Source organism: Fonsecaea multimorphosa (assembly GCF_000836435.1).
Source record: "Fonsecaea multimorphosa CBS 102226 unplaced genomic scaffold supercont1.3, whole genome shotgun sequence".
Classification (NCBI taxonomy): domain Eukaryota; kingdom Fungi; phylum Ascomycota; class Eurotiomycetes; order Chaetothyriales; family Herpotrichiellaceae; genus Fonsecaea; species Fonsecaea multimorphosa.
In genome coordinates, this window is record NW_015971637.1 from 1,252,670 (window position 1) to 1,266,311 (window position 13,642).

The 13,642-nt window shown below is 53.2% G+C and overlaps 4 protein-coding genes across 4 annotated transcripts; 2 read left to right on the forward strand and 2 right to left on the reverse strand.

Annotated features, from left to right (window-relative positions):
- Positions 1-643: 643 nt before the first annotated feature.
- Positions 644-2,524, reverse strand: Z520_02260 (uncharacterized protein; the record flags this gene model as incomplete). The annotated part of the gene is made up of 5 exons (XM_016772774.1): positions 644-818; positions 875-986; positions 1,044-2,014; positions 2,069-2,271; positions 2,330-2,524. The coding sequence occupies 5 exons, from the start codon at positions 2,522-2,524 to the stop codon at positions 644-646; spliced, it is 1,656 nt and encodes a 551-aa protein (XP_016636244.1).
- A 2,121-nt stretch (positions 2,525-4,645) lies between these two features.
- Z520_02261 (uncharacterized protein) lies at positions 4,646-7,869 on the forward strand (the record flags this gene model as incomplete). The annotated part of the gene is made up of 2 exons (XM_016772775.1): positions 4,646-4,946; positions 5,006-7,869. 2 exons carry the CDS (start codon positions 4,646-4,648, stop codon positions 7,867-7,869), a joined length of 3,165 nt encoding a protein of 1,054 aa, XP_016636245.1.
- A 1,690-nt stretch (positions 7,870-9,559) lies between these two features.
- Positions 9,560-11,004, forward strand: Z520_02262 (uncharacterized protein; the record flags this gene model as incomplete). Its single annotated transcript, XM_016772776.1, has 2 exons — positions 9,560-10,167; positions 10,236-11,004. 2 exons carry the CDS (start codon positions 9,560-9,562, stop codon positions 11,002-11,004), a joined length of 1,377 nt encoding a protein of 458 aa, XP_016636246.1.
- Positions 11,005-11,929: 925 nt separating this feature from the next.
- On the reverse strand, positions 11,930-13,300 carry Z520_02263 (uncharacterized protein; the record flags this gene model as incomplete). The annotated part of the gene is made up of 1 exon (XM_016772777.1): positions 11,930-13,300. One exon carries the CDS (start codon positions 13,298-13,300, stop codon positions 11,930-11,932), a length of 1,371 nt encoding a protein of 456 aa, XP_016636247.1.
- Between the last annotated feature and the right edge of the window lie 342 nt (positions 13,301-13,642).

The window sequence follows — 13,642 nt, forward strand, 5'->3', positions numbered from 1 at the left end:
AAGAAATCTAGTCCTGATATGGTAGTGGACTGTACGACGCGTGATGGCGATAGCCGTTGGGCACTTGAATGGCTAGTGACTTACTAGTTCGAGAAACCCACCAGGGTTCCTGAGGCGTGCACATGGCACGAGATAAAGCTTGGAATGCTTGATTTTCTTTTCCTGAAGGCAACAGCAGCCAATGACTTGTGGCATGATAGGTCGCTTTTGGCGAGCATTTCGCTTCGCTCACCACTCAGGCCTCCCCGGCTTATAGCTTTGCTTCGTGTGTTCGAATGGCCAGAGCATGTGGCGGACTACTCTCCGTTATTCCGCATTGTCGGCGGGTTTTCTCATACGGAGTATCCCGGACTTTGTTCCACGAGGTGCGAATTGGCTTTGTGCGGTTCTCTTGAAAGATGGCTCCGGAGAAAACTTCTGTACAGGCGGAAACGCTTTTCCCAATGAGGGGGCCGTGCTCTGTATCTAGTTGCAACCTCTAGAAAGCCGCTTTCCACGAGAGCGCCGAGACGCGGGATTGCACGTCATAACTAATGGACGCTTTTCGTGGTCTTATTTCTGTCGCCCCTTGTTGTTCGATATGTTGTAGACTTCACGTGGACGAAGTGACCTGATGCTGTCCTTTCCCTGCGCAGAGGCTCCATCAGTCCCAAAGAAACCCTACTATCTGTCGCCATCGTGGTGTTTTAGTTTCTGGCTCTATATCTTCGGCTGCCCGTGAAAGAGCCTCTTCAAGAGGAATCTCTGAGAGTTTCACAACCTTAGTCCGCTTATTTATCTTCCACACAAGATATGCCGTGATCACAAGAGGTATATCCCTTTGGTAGCATTGTCAGCAGGCTGGTTAAAAGAGTTTCAGGATTGATATACTTACAAATATGACGAGATGAATCCACTGGCCGACCAATTCCCTCTGGTAAAGACGGGAAATCCAGCAGTGAGAAGAATCACAACGCACAAGAACAGTGCCGCAGGTGTCGAAACCTCTGAGAAAACGTGTCATCAGCATAAAGAAAGCAAAGAGAGAGTATGTTACTACGTACCAGTCCATCTTGAGTGCCAGGGGAGCATCTTCAACTCCAACCCTTGTGCCTTCATAGCCTGTAGCAGCCGGAAATGGTTCAACAGCACCGTGATCCACGATATTAGCACACCGCATGCCGTTAAGTCAACGAGCCACCAGAATACAGTCAGCGCACTGTCCGATAGGCTCATGAAAGCAAGGAACATGAAAGCCCCGAAGAACAGCACGCAAACGTATGGGACACCCCAGGGTGTAGTGCGCAGAAACACTTTAGGCGCCTGGGTTTTCAGCGCAAGGCCGTACAAGACACGGGTACCAGAAAGCAAGGCTTGATTGGAGCTGGACCACGCCGAGGTGATCACGATGGCGTTCACTAGTGATGGAACGCCTTTGAGGCCCGCTGCGCTGGCTGCGATGACAAATGGGCTCTGCGCAGCAGTGCCGGACTCATCATCAAGTCTCGGATCGTTGCTCGGCACAAGCATGCCTACAATGAGTACAGCCAGGATGTAAAACGTTGCAACACGGATGAAGACTCGCTTACATGCCTTCGGAATTGCCACACGTGGATTCCGGGTCTCGGCTGCCGCCATAGCAATACTCTCAGTTCCCGCGAAGCTGAAGACTGCGTTGCTCATGACGGCCCAATAGCCGAGGAAGTTGCCCCAAGAGCCGGTGGCTATGTACTCGACGAATGGGCCGGGATGCTTCCAGTATCTGAAGCCGATACGAGGCGTGCCTGAAACTCCACCGAGGTCGATGACCAAACCGAGCAGAATCAGGAAGACGATGAACAGGATCTTGAGCAGAGCGAACCAGAACTCGACCTCGCCATAAATACCGATAAAAGACAAGCCGACGATAAGGGTAAGCGCAATGAATATAACAATCCAGACCGAAGGATTGACATCTGTCCAGTACTGGAAGAGAACGCAGATCGCCGTGATTTCCGTCGGAATGGAGAGGCAATTGCCGTACACCAGGTTATAGCTGTGGTCGTCGTGTTAGGAAGTGCTAGTGCTTGGGAGGTAGGGGACAACACACCCGATTGCAAAGCCAAAGGCAGGATCGATCAAAAGTTCGGCATGTCGAACGAACGAGCCGGTAACGGGCAAAAGAGCAGTCACCTCGCCCAGGGCAAATTGCACCGCGCAAACAACTGCACCAATAGTCGCATAGCCCAGCAGCGCTCCTAGGGGACCAGCAGTCTGGATGGAGCCCCCGAGTCCCAGGAAGAGGCCCGTTCCCTTGGAATATAAATCAGCCCTGGGACGCAGATATAAAAAAAAACAGCGGTGAACCCACGATAGCTCCAGCGATAGCGATCAGAGACACGTGCCGTTGATGAAGGCCTCGTCTAAGCTCACGATCCTCTGTGACCGTCACAAAGTCACTTTCGTCGAGGGTCGAAGGGCCTTCCGTGATGCGTGGCTGGGACAGGACCGCTGGCTCTACATTGCTCTGAACCTGCTTGCTAACACCCTGTGTTGTTTCCGCCATGGATATACTCAAGCACGGGATGATGACTGACGCCCTGCTGTAGAAAGTGCTGCAGCGAGCATCAAAGCGCCAGCACGGATAGAAGGTTGAAGTTCTGAAATCCCGGTGTGACAACAAAATTTCGCTGCTAAATGGCGTGCTCGATCTGAATGGGTCAGCACGAGATGCTGCCGAAGTCCCACCCAACGATGAGAGACTAGACTTTAGTCTGTCATGGCTTCAGTGTCCAACATTGAAACTTCATTGTGGCAGGTCTTCAGGGACATGACTTGAAGCAGCGAGGACGTTGGTAAAAGCAGGAGGTTGGAAAAAGCGCTCCAGAAATACGTCTCTGCTTCAGTGCAGAGGTGGGCAAAGACAGATTGATTGTGGGGATCTCGCGGTGGCGGCCGATTTGATAATAGGGAGCGGATACAGATTCGGAGAGGCACAATGCTTAACCAACATAAGCGTAGCTTTAAAGGGGTTCGGCTTCAGCTTCCTATCTAAGAAGGCCAGTAGAGATGGACCCAAGGTCCTACCAACGCATGCCTCTTGCTGCCGGTATACTAAACCCGCACCCTATATGCTCTTTCTGTAATGCATACAGCCATTTCTTCTTCAACACTGTGGAGTGAGCGCCTCTCTTTGAGCCCGCATGGTTGAGGATTTCTCCTTTGACAACTTTCATGTCGCAAGCATCTATCCTCCATTGGATATGCAGTCTTGTGCTGCGCGATTGCTCTGCAACTATGAACCAAGCGATATGCCCTCACGGTAAGATATTATAACTATACCATCACTACCATCCTTGAAGGATAACTTGACAAATCGACCCCGTTCCTTGAGGACTTTGCACTCCACAACGACCGTGTCTATTTCTTGCACACCGGCGTGTCTGACTGTCTAGGGTATTTGCCATTGATCACGGTGATATCCGCCGTCAAACCTTCCAGTAGGCTTCCTTATTTCCTAATAGCACTTGCGCGAACTTCGAGAATCGTTGCCAGATTGAAGGCAAGGTTCGTCGTAGGCTCGATATATTCAGGGAAACTTCTATTGGCCAGTATTCGAGCGTTGCGATGAGAACTTGTTCTCCAAAACCAAAGTGCAATGCATGAAGGAAGGTCGGGAGCTTTTGGGAGGGCCAATAACCCGCCTCATTAGTGTCAAAGACAAAGACTGAAGATGTACCGTTGGAAACCACAATCAGCGCCTATAGAGCCTCGACCCTGTTTCTGAACCTTAAAATCTCGCCATGAGCCACTTGAGACTCAACAACCAAGTCGCAGTGACGAATATCTGCGATCTTCGCAATCTTTCGAGCTCTCCTCGGCCGAGGCAATGGCATAGGACAGATCGGACAGAATCATCTGCCGAGGCCGCTCTATGCATAAATGCCATAACTTTCGATGCTCGCTGCGGAACATGATATCTTCAATTGCAAGTGCATCTGGACAAAAAACACGAGACTCGAGGCATCTTCCTTTCGACGGGAATACCTGGTCACATTGTTGACCCAAGTGAGCCATCTGAGGAAGGTCTCGCTGGTCATGCTGACTTTGACCTTTCAGCGCAGCAGGTCCTGCACCTGCGATATATTCCTCTGGATTCAAAACGGGCGTTATAAAGACAAGAGAGAAGAAAAGTCTTCGATCTTTCATCGGAAATAGAATAGAAGAACGACGTTGGAACTTGGAAGTTCCACGTTGTCTCGGCTTGGGCTGGGAGCTGGGAGCTGGGAGCTTTAAAGCGGCACCAGGCGTTGTTCAAGGGTGACCAGGCACGTGAGCAGGTGAATGCCAAGAATAGCGCATTCTGACCTTATTGCGACTTCGACCATGATGGCACTGGTATCGCAAGCAACCCCCATACCCACGATTCCATCTATTCGGACCCCATATACCATATTTCTTGGGCTCTGCGATTCTTTCAACGCCCGAATCGCAGAGAGTGAGCCATTCTACTCCCGGAACCCCTTCAAGTAATTCCCGACCGACCTCTGCCCCTCATGATGCGCGTTTGCCCAACTGCGTCGCATCACGGCCGAGGAGATTTTGAGGAGGTTTCATCTCCTTCGGAGTAACGACCTCAGCGCGTGGGAGACTGTGAAACCTCGATCGCGCTCGGTGGAGCGCCATCATGGCTGCGGTTATGGCGAAGCCTGCGGGGACGGCGACCAAGATGAAGAAACCCCCTCCGCCTCTTGTTCAGACCAATTTGAACGGTATCAAGCCCACGGCGCCGTCCTCTTCGCCTTCCAGTGCGCGGAAGACTCTTCCTGGACAGAACCCGACGCCAACGTCTACGACCAGTAACACCGCCATCGCAAATACCGCCGCCCGACCGAATCGACGAGTACAGCGCTTGACGACAAGAAATAGCACGGCTGATGGTGGACCTCTGGATAAGCGGGCTTCTAAGAAATATCCGGAGCCTCATGGTACGCTCTTATAAATTCAAGCTGTCGAGGAAGCGAAGCTGACATATTGCGCTCCTTAGTCCCCAAAGAATCCCACATTCTCCGCAAATACAAAGGGTGCGCGCCCTCTCTAATCGTACACCTTCATCCTACGCATTTCCGGTTCGATCAGCAGGATGGTAGCTTCAGTTACCACTCCGAGATGCGTGTCTTCATTGAACATCTGGCCAGAGGCACGATTCCACATGATATGGTAGAAGAGTTTCGGAAGTCGGAGGTAAAATACTACGACGGTTGGCTCATTGTGCGGGTGGTCGACCACAAGTCAGTCGCAAAGGATGCTGCCGCTTCTGGTGCCGCTGCAGACGACGAAAAACCATTTTCCATCCACAACTATAACCAGTACATAACTCCTTCGCCCTACGCACCATACCCTACGAAGGAACAGTCTGTTGCAAAGTCCCCTCCCCTAAAACAAGAACAGACCTCGAACGACAGCAGGGCCCATCCCAGTTCCGACGATACCATCGATGTCGCGCCCAAATCATCAAAACCGCAGCCGAAGGTCTATCACGTCGCCCTGCGACCCACCATTCTCTCCCGACACATGGATCTCGTCATTGATGCCATGACTCCAGACCCGAAGTCACTGAATCGGAAGCAGTCACAAGCAAACGTAAATAGCCGTGCACCCGGAACTGGTGCTCCGCAGACTCCGATATCAGCCATTCCACCGACTCCATCGACTGAAAAAGGGCCGCCCTTCAAGAAGATAAAGTTGAAGATTGATCCCAAGGATATGCTTGAGTATGAAGGGAGGGTGGTAAATGCGACGGCCCCTCCTTTGTATCTAGAGCCTGTTGAGAGCCTGGAGGAAGCGGAAACCCTCATGACCCAGCTGAGAGATCCACTTCACGACCAACGACCACCATCACCTAAGAGCCGAAAAAGGACAGTTGCTGAATTGGCGGCAGATGACGCGCATGCCAAGGGACAAGAACGATTTATGCTTATCATGGATGAGCGTACTGCGGGTACTAATGGTGCTGCAAATGCTGCTGGAGTGGACGGTCAAGCGGCCGCCGCTCTCTTCCAGCCCCGTTTCGAGAAGTTCAATGCTCTTGATAACATCAAGCGAGAAATTGCCGAGCGCAAGCAGCGTGAGAAAGATCGGCAGCTTCAAGAAGACGAAAATAGAAGAGGCCAGCAAGAACGGCTCCAGGAAGAGGAGAAAAAGCGAATCATGATGCAACGTGCGCAGGAAGCACGAATGCTGCGAGCTCGTCAGCAAGAAATGGCGGCGGCGGCAATGCAGGCCCAGCAGGCCCAGCAGCAGCAACAACAATTACAACAGCAACTACAGCAGCAGCAGCAACAACAACAACAGCAGGCCGCTCAAGTTGCTCAAAGGCCCCCCTCTCAGCAAGTCAACGGCATACCCCCGAACATGCAGACCCAAATCATGGCCGGTCAACAGCGGGGATCGCCTATTATCCGTCAAGGCACCCCACTCGCGGCGTCCTCACCTCTTGTTGCAAATGCTGCTCAAGGCGGCGTGCCCATGGCGATGTCTGGTTCTCAGCAGGGGCACGGATCTCCGCCAAGACCAAGCTCGGCCGTACAGCACGGCCACCCCAGTGCACCTATGACCCGGGCGCCCAGTACTCAGGGCCCAAGTCGAAATGGCACTCCACAGATACCTCACGGTACACCTGCTCAAAGGAATGCCACCCCGATCATGCGACAGAATACTCCTGCGCAGCCCGTTACTCATGGTAGCCCTCACGGAGCTACTCCACAAATGGTAGCTGCTGGGATGATTCCCGGGATGCAAGCGCAGATGCCAAACGGTGTGCCCAGACAGATGAATCCTCAACAACTAGTTGAGATGCAACGACGCCATGCTATGCAACAACAGGCTGCCGCGCAGGCCCAGCAAGCAGCGATGCAGCAGCAAATGGTCAATGGAACTCCGCAAATGTCGCCTGCTCAAGTGGCGCATATACAGGCACAACATCACGCACAGGTGGATCGGCAAGCTGCAATAGCTCGCCAAGCTGCTCAACAACAGCAGCAGCAGCAGCAGCAACAGCAGCAACAGCAGCAACAGCAGCAACAGCAGCAACAGGCAATGCAACAACAGCAGCAACAACAACAGCAGCAACAACAACAGCAGCAACAACAACAGCAGCAACAGCAGCAAGGGACTCCGCAAAGCGCACACATGTCACCCAATCCTGCCCAAAGTCAGAAAGCCTACAACCAATCTGTTGCCGAGCATGTCAAGGCTCAAATGCAGAGCCTGCAGCAAGCGCAAAATCACGGATCTCCAGCGCCAAATCACATGACTCCTCAGCAGCAAGCAGCTCAGCTAGCTCACGCACAACAACAGCAACGAATGATGCAAGCAGTCCAAGCCCAAGCCCAAGCCCAGGGACAGATGATGGGACAAGGAGTACCCCATCCCCAACAACGGCCGCAGGTGGATCCTCAACTCAAACAACTATTTCAGCAGACTCTGCAAAGCTATACACAACGCTTCGCACAACAAGCTGCGCAAAAGTATGGTGGAAACGTGCAAATGCTGCAACCGCAGGAAATGCAACATGTACAAATGCAAGCTCAGAGGTTCGCACAGGCGGCAATCCAGAAGCGTCAGGCGGCAATGAATCAAATGGCGCAGATGCAACAAGCTCAGGTGCGACAACAGATGGCACAACAAGGCGGTGGAATGCAGAATGGTATGATGAATATGCAGAATATGCAGGGAGTCAATCCAAACATGGCGGCGGTGTTGCAGCAGCAGCAGGCGCAACATATGCAGCAGATGCAGATGCAACATGCTCAGCAGATGATGGCGGCTCAACAACAACAACAACACCAACAGCAGCAGCAGCAGCAACAACAACACCAACAGCAAAACATGCAGTTCCAGCAGAGATAATTGGGTCTCCACCTTGGCCGAGGTTGAGGGTTGGGAGGGATGAGCTGTGGAGCTTTTCCCTTACATTGTTCTTTGTTGCTTTATTCACCGGCTTCTAGTTCAGGGTTCTCACGACTGGGTGGACGTTCTGGATTTTCACTTACCCTGCAGGCGGAGTCTTGGATCATGGCAGGCGATGCTTGATTCTCTGATTTTCTTCAACCCCCTGGCGAGTTGGGTTCAACAAAGGATTGGACGAACGGGAGATTCGCATTAGGCTATGCACCAAAATGGGAGAACTGGTGTTCGTGCATGGGGTTACGTTTGCTGCTTGCCCGCGGGGGCTTTTGGGTCCATCTATGATGTCCATGAAAAGAATGAATGCAATTCTGGCTGTGGTGTGACGAAGGGGGTCGAGTGACGCGCAGATGTGTCTCGATTGCATAATGCTATGCGATATGGTGGGTTATAGGGGTCGAACTGATACCGAGATAATCTTCCAGGTCAAGGTTATTTGCCTGGTTGTGTATATTGCTAAACTAGTCGTTTGACATACTGGCATCCTTAGCGGGCTCTTACACCAGTTTCACACCCTTGAGGACTTCCTCGTCTTGTCGTGGTCAGCTTGGTGGCTTGTAGGAATCTCGTTCTGCTGCCCGTCTGACTAGAACTCCACCCCGACTTCACGGTTCGAACTATGCCCATCTTCGAAGGTGGTCTAACCGCAAAGTCTGTTAGAGTGCTGCTAGGTCGTGTCATCCTATCCCGACACATTCCAAAGATCGCCTTCACCATGCCGCACAACCTGGAGAAAGTCAAGATCGGCCCTGAAATGTACCTTGCATGGTCTCGGATAGTTCTCCATTGGGTTTTGTGTAAATACAACATTACCACCAGCGTTTGAGGCCGACTGCTGACCGGCGTCTTCTAAGAATGGGAGCTATTGTGCTATTCCACCCGTTAAATCTTCCTCGTCAGACACGACGTTTTGTTTTATTTCTGGTCATCTGATTGAAATCTTGCTGCCCAGCTGAAAACCTCTCAACCATTGACCGAAAACAGGCAGTGTACATCTCGATATCCTAATGCCCGAATACGCACTGGCAAGTCAATTACAAGCATTGGGAACTTGACTGAGCAGGGAGCGAGGAGCGCCACCAATGAGTCCATCCAACCACATGTCCCAAGTCCGGACCGGTCGCAACTGCCACCGAGAGCCATGTGAGTGTTTCTTTCTGTCGTGCCATTTTCTATTCCAATCGACGAATAAGGCGAACTGGCAGTACCCCTGGACGGTGGACGATGCGGGACAACTAATCGCGTCTGATCTGTTTCCTTAGTCCATTGCTTCGTGACTAACCCCGGATTCCTCAACAGGACATCGCCTAGGCCATCCACTTTCATCATTGGGTATCCCAAGACGAAAAGCGAGAAGACCCAGTCTCGTAGCGCGGTTAGGGCAAATGCATCAAGGCTGCGTTGGCGAAAAGGCGCCACATCAACCGCCGCTGGTGCTGCGCAAAGCGCTGGCCGCCCTACATCACGAATACATCCGCCAACCACAGACCACCATGTCTTTCCAGAAACGGAAGGGCACTATATAGCCCAGTCTCGGATCACTAATCCCGGGGCAGGATTTATACCTGTCTACCCACCCCTGTTGTGGGACGAGCAGGAGCAGCAACAGCAGGGACAGGGGCACACGACTCAAATGCTTCTCGGCTTGTCCTCTCGCACCTCCCTCGATATACTTAGCCTGCCCCTGCCTGTGCCATTCCCCCAGCTGGCCTCATTCTCAGACTACGAGATCAGGCTTCTGCTCAACCAACTCTACGAGACCTTCAGCCAAGCACTACCCGCCAACACTTCCAGGGAGAATGATGACCTTGCTGCAACATGGGTCCGGAAGATCATGTCCGACTCGGGCCTTCTCTATGCATACATGTTCTCGCAGCTCATGAGGAACAAGCAGAAGCAACACTTAGGTCGGAAGGCCGAACGCCAGCTCATTCACGCCTATTCCGAGACCATTACTTATGTCAACAGGGCCCTGACTAACCACTCGACAGCGTGCAGTGACAGCACTCTTCTTGCTGTCTTCACTCTTGCCTATCATTCCATGACGCTCGACTCCCGGCCTCAGCCAAACCGGCCACGGGGCCCGACTCAAGGCCCTCTGAACTCTCTGCGCCTACTCAATCTGTACGGCGGGCCTCTCGAAGCTGCCTCAATGCATCGGGAAGGGCTTTTGAAGATCATTGAGCTCCGTGGTGGGATCGAAAAGTATACACTACCTGGACTTGGGGGACTTCTCTGCTAGTAAGTTTGGAGAGCCTCTGGCAGGCACCAGGAAGGGGATGCTGACTCTAATATTTTACAACTTTCAGTGCAGACCTCATCTTTGCCAGCCGCACGGTCCAGCGGCCGCGGCTGCCTTTCACACCTTGTCTCGACGTGAACTTTGAGAGCGCCCTGGCGCGCGTGTGGAGAGCCGACCATCCACTCCACAGACTCGGTCGAGGGTTTTCGACGCTGGACCAATTCGACTCGTCGCTGACATCGTTGGATCTCGAGATCGCTCTGCGGGGCTTGAGTCAATATACTCGGGCGGTGGACGACTACCTTGCCGCACGACCCGAGGCGCCGAGCATCGCGGTGTTGGAAGAGCTTCGATGTTTCGTGATGCACGGGATCCTGTCGCTGACGCCGGACCTAGACGAGCCATGCCCCGCGGGCGCGGAGGTGCTTCACACCTGCCAGCTGGCCGCCCTCACGTTCGGCATGCTGTGCGTCTTCCCACTGCCCGCGGCTCCGTTTGAGCTGCTGGCCCGCAGCATCAAGCGGTGCCTGTCGCGCTGCGACTTTGCCCGCGCGTGGTCCGCAGCGCCGCATCTCACGCTATGGATCACCTTCATCGGCGGCGTGGCCTCTCTGGGCAGTGTGGACAGCAACAGCGGCGACAATGGCACCCGGGCCTGGTTCGTGTGCATCATCGACCGCTGCCTGCGGAAGCTGAAGATTGATTCCTGGACCGCCCTCCGCGACGACGTCTTGCTCGAGTTCCTGTGGCTTCCTGCCACCAACGACAACGACGGGATCGATCTGTGGGACGAGATCGAGGCCTCGAGTCCCTTTGCCGTTGTGACAGCTGTGTGAGATGCAATGTTCCAGCAAACCGGCAAAAAGGATGGCGCCGTTTTCGAACCACTTCCCACACTCCAGCGGTGGTGGTGCAATTGCGCATCCAAGTCATTTATCACACACATCCCGCCACAAATACAGACTATTTGCTGATGCACCAGCGATTTCCGAGGCAAGTGGAGAAAGCGTCGTCCGGAAACGAATGGACCTCGGGCTCCGCTACGAAAAGACAGTTACATACTTCTCCGCCTTTGTCAACAAGCACGAGTCTAATCGAGTCGAGTGTACCCGCCTCTACAACGCCAGTCACAGATGAGACGCGTAAAGGTCTTGAATCAAGATCCGACACACACGTACACACCAAAGAACTCTTCTTCTATAGGTATGTATCTATCCATACGTGTGGTATACACGTCCAACTGACCAGGAATAGAACAGATTGTCGATCAAGGGTATTTTCCAGCCAGGGCCCAAGGTGTCAGCGGCCCCATCTATGTGAGATTTGGTGAGGGTGTGAGGCACCCCGCGGAGAGCAGGCAGGACCGACCAACACCGATTGATTTACTGAATAACATGATGTAAATCAGTATCCGACTCTGCGCGCCACATGGGGTCTTTGGTGTTGGCCTCGAGCGTGGATTACCGTGCCCTTGAGATCTGGACGCGCAGAGCTGGGAAATCAAAAAGGGATACGCGCGGTTGTTAGTAGGAGAATTGGTCATGCTCCTCGACTACATCGCTCTAAAGAAAACATGTGTTCAACAACACGCGCGTCGATGAGCCGAATGATATCTCGTCATTAATCGTGTCCAAACAAGGATGCCTCCCAAGGCTCCTGAACCGCTGTCTAGGTTGGAGCCATTTAAATTACCCACCAAAAATACACACAAAAAGTGCCGCACATGTACACAGCCGCCGATCTGGGCGAGGCTTCACCGTTCTATAACTCCTTTTTCAAGAAATGCTCTGGCCGATGCTCAAACTCGTAGTCGACATGAACATACGCCCTCTCCACGTTGGGCAGACTCTCCAGCTTCATCTGCAGATCCTCGGCGATGTCGTGGCTCACCCGCAGGGACTCCTCGGGGTCCATAACGACGTCCACTTCCACCACCAACCTCGGCCCACTATGCCAGGCTCTCACGGTGTCGATGTGCTTGATGTGCTCCGAATGTGTCATGGAGACGTAGGTGATGAGTTGTTGTGTCTCGGTGTCGGCGGATATGCCGATGAGGAGCTGGAATTCCGAGTACGCGGTATGGAGCCACAGGACGGAAATCAAGACCGAGAGAACAATCGCACCGGCGGGATCTATCCACCATCGCAGCTTGCTTCCGCCCACGGACGTCAACACACCAAAGCCGTTGATGAACAGATCGTTGCGGTGGTCTTCCCAGAGGATGCGGACTTGGGAGTATTGATTCCTGAGTGCCCAGCAATATAGGAATAGGCCGAGTTTTGTGCAAAATGCAATACCCACCGCAATAACGGACGGTAGATGGAAAGTCTTGGTATCTTCCGTCGAGCCTCTCGCCAGTTCCTGGACAGAGAAAGCGATCAGGATGAGAGAGACGGCGGTCATGAGGAAACAGAACACAATGTTTCCGGCCGTTTCTATGCGTGCTCTGCCGGCGGGGAATTTGCGCGCATCGACTTTGTTGACGGCTTTGTTGGATAATATGAGTGTAACATTGGACAAGGGATCGAATATGGCGTCCGCCATGGTTGTAAACAGGGACAGTGAACCTGAACTAACGGCACCATACACCTGCAGCACTGCAAGGATGATGTTCGCCAAGAACGAGCCGTAGACGGCGATCTGGAAACGCAGCTGGGTGGATGTTTGTGAGTCTCTTGCTTCTCTGACATGCTCATCCACGGGCTTCAGTAGGCGCTCGATCTGTTCATTCTGCGACTCGTAGAAGTTGGCGATCTTGGCCTGCTGGGACTGCCCCGCCAAATGGAGCGGGTTGCAGGCATTCCGTTTGCGGGCTGTGTTGGCTGTGATACGGTCGAGCTCCGACCGGGATTTGAGACGGCGAGTGAGGTCTAGAGGATCAGAGGGGGAGGCTTGGGTGGGAGATTGGCTCTCGGTGTCAAAGGTTGAGGCGGTCCGGTGGCGCGAGACCATAACGTCGTCGCTCTGCAGGACTGCGGTAGCGGAAGCGGCGGAGCTCTTAGCCTCGCCGTGCAGAAGGTGAGGGTTGGGCATGGGCTGGTAGAGGTCGTGACCGAGCGGGCGGTGATGATGCTGGGGATTTTGGGTAAGCTCCATGAAGGGCTGTGATCTCGAAGCAGGATTGATGGCCATGGTGACTCTTGATGGGCTTGGACACAGTCTGCGGTGAATTCAACAAAGCAGAAAGTGACAGGATGAGAAGGGAAGGGCGGTGGTTGTTGGTCACAGTGAGGGCATTTGGCCTCACCGTCCAAATGGCGGTGGGATGCGCAGCCACAGACAATGCGTGGATTGCATACGAATACTCGGTACAAATACCTATGAATGTTGGGTTTCTCGACGAGCTCCAAAAAGTACAGTACCTGGGGAACTGGTCAATAGTCGTGGCCGAGACAAAGAGCCAAGTCGCGCAAGCTCCGTTGTGTTGCGCGTCAAGTGTCTTGTGTGTCTTGTCATGCGCCCTGCTTCGCCTGC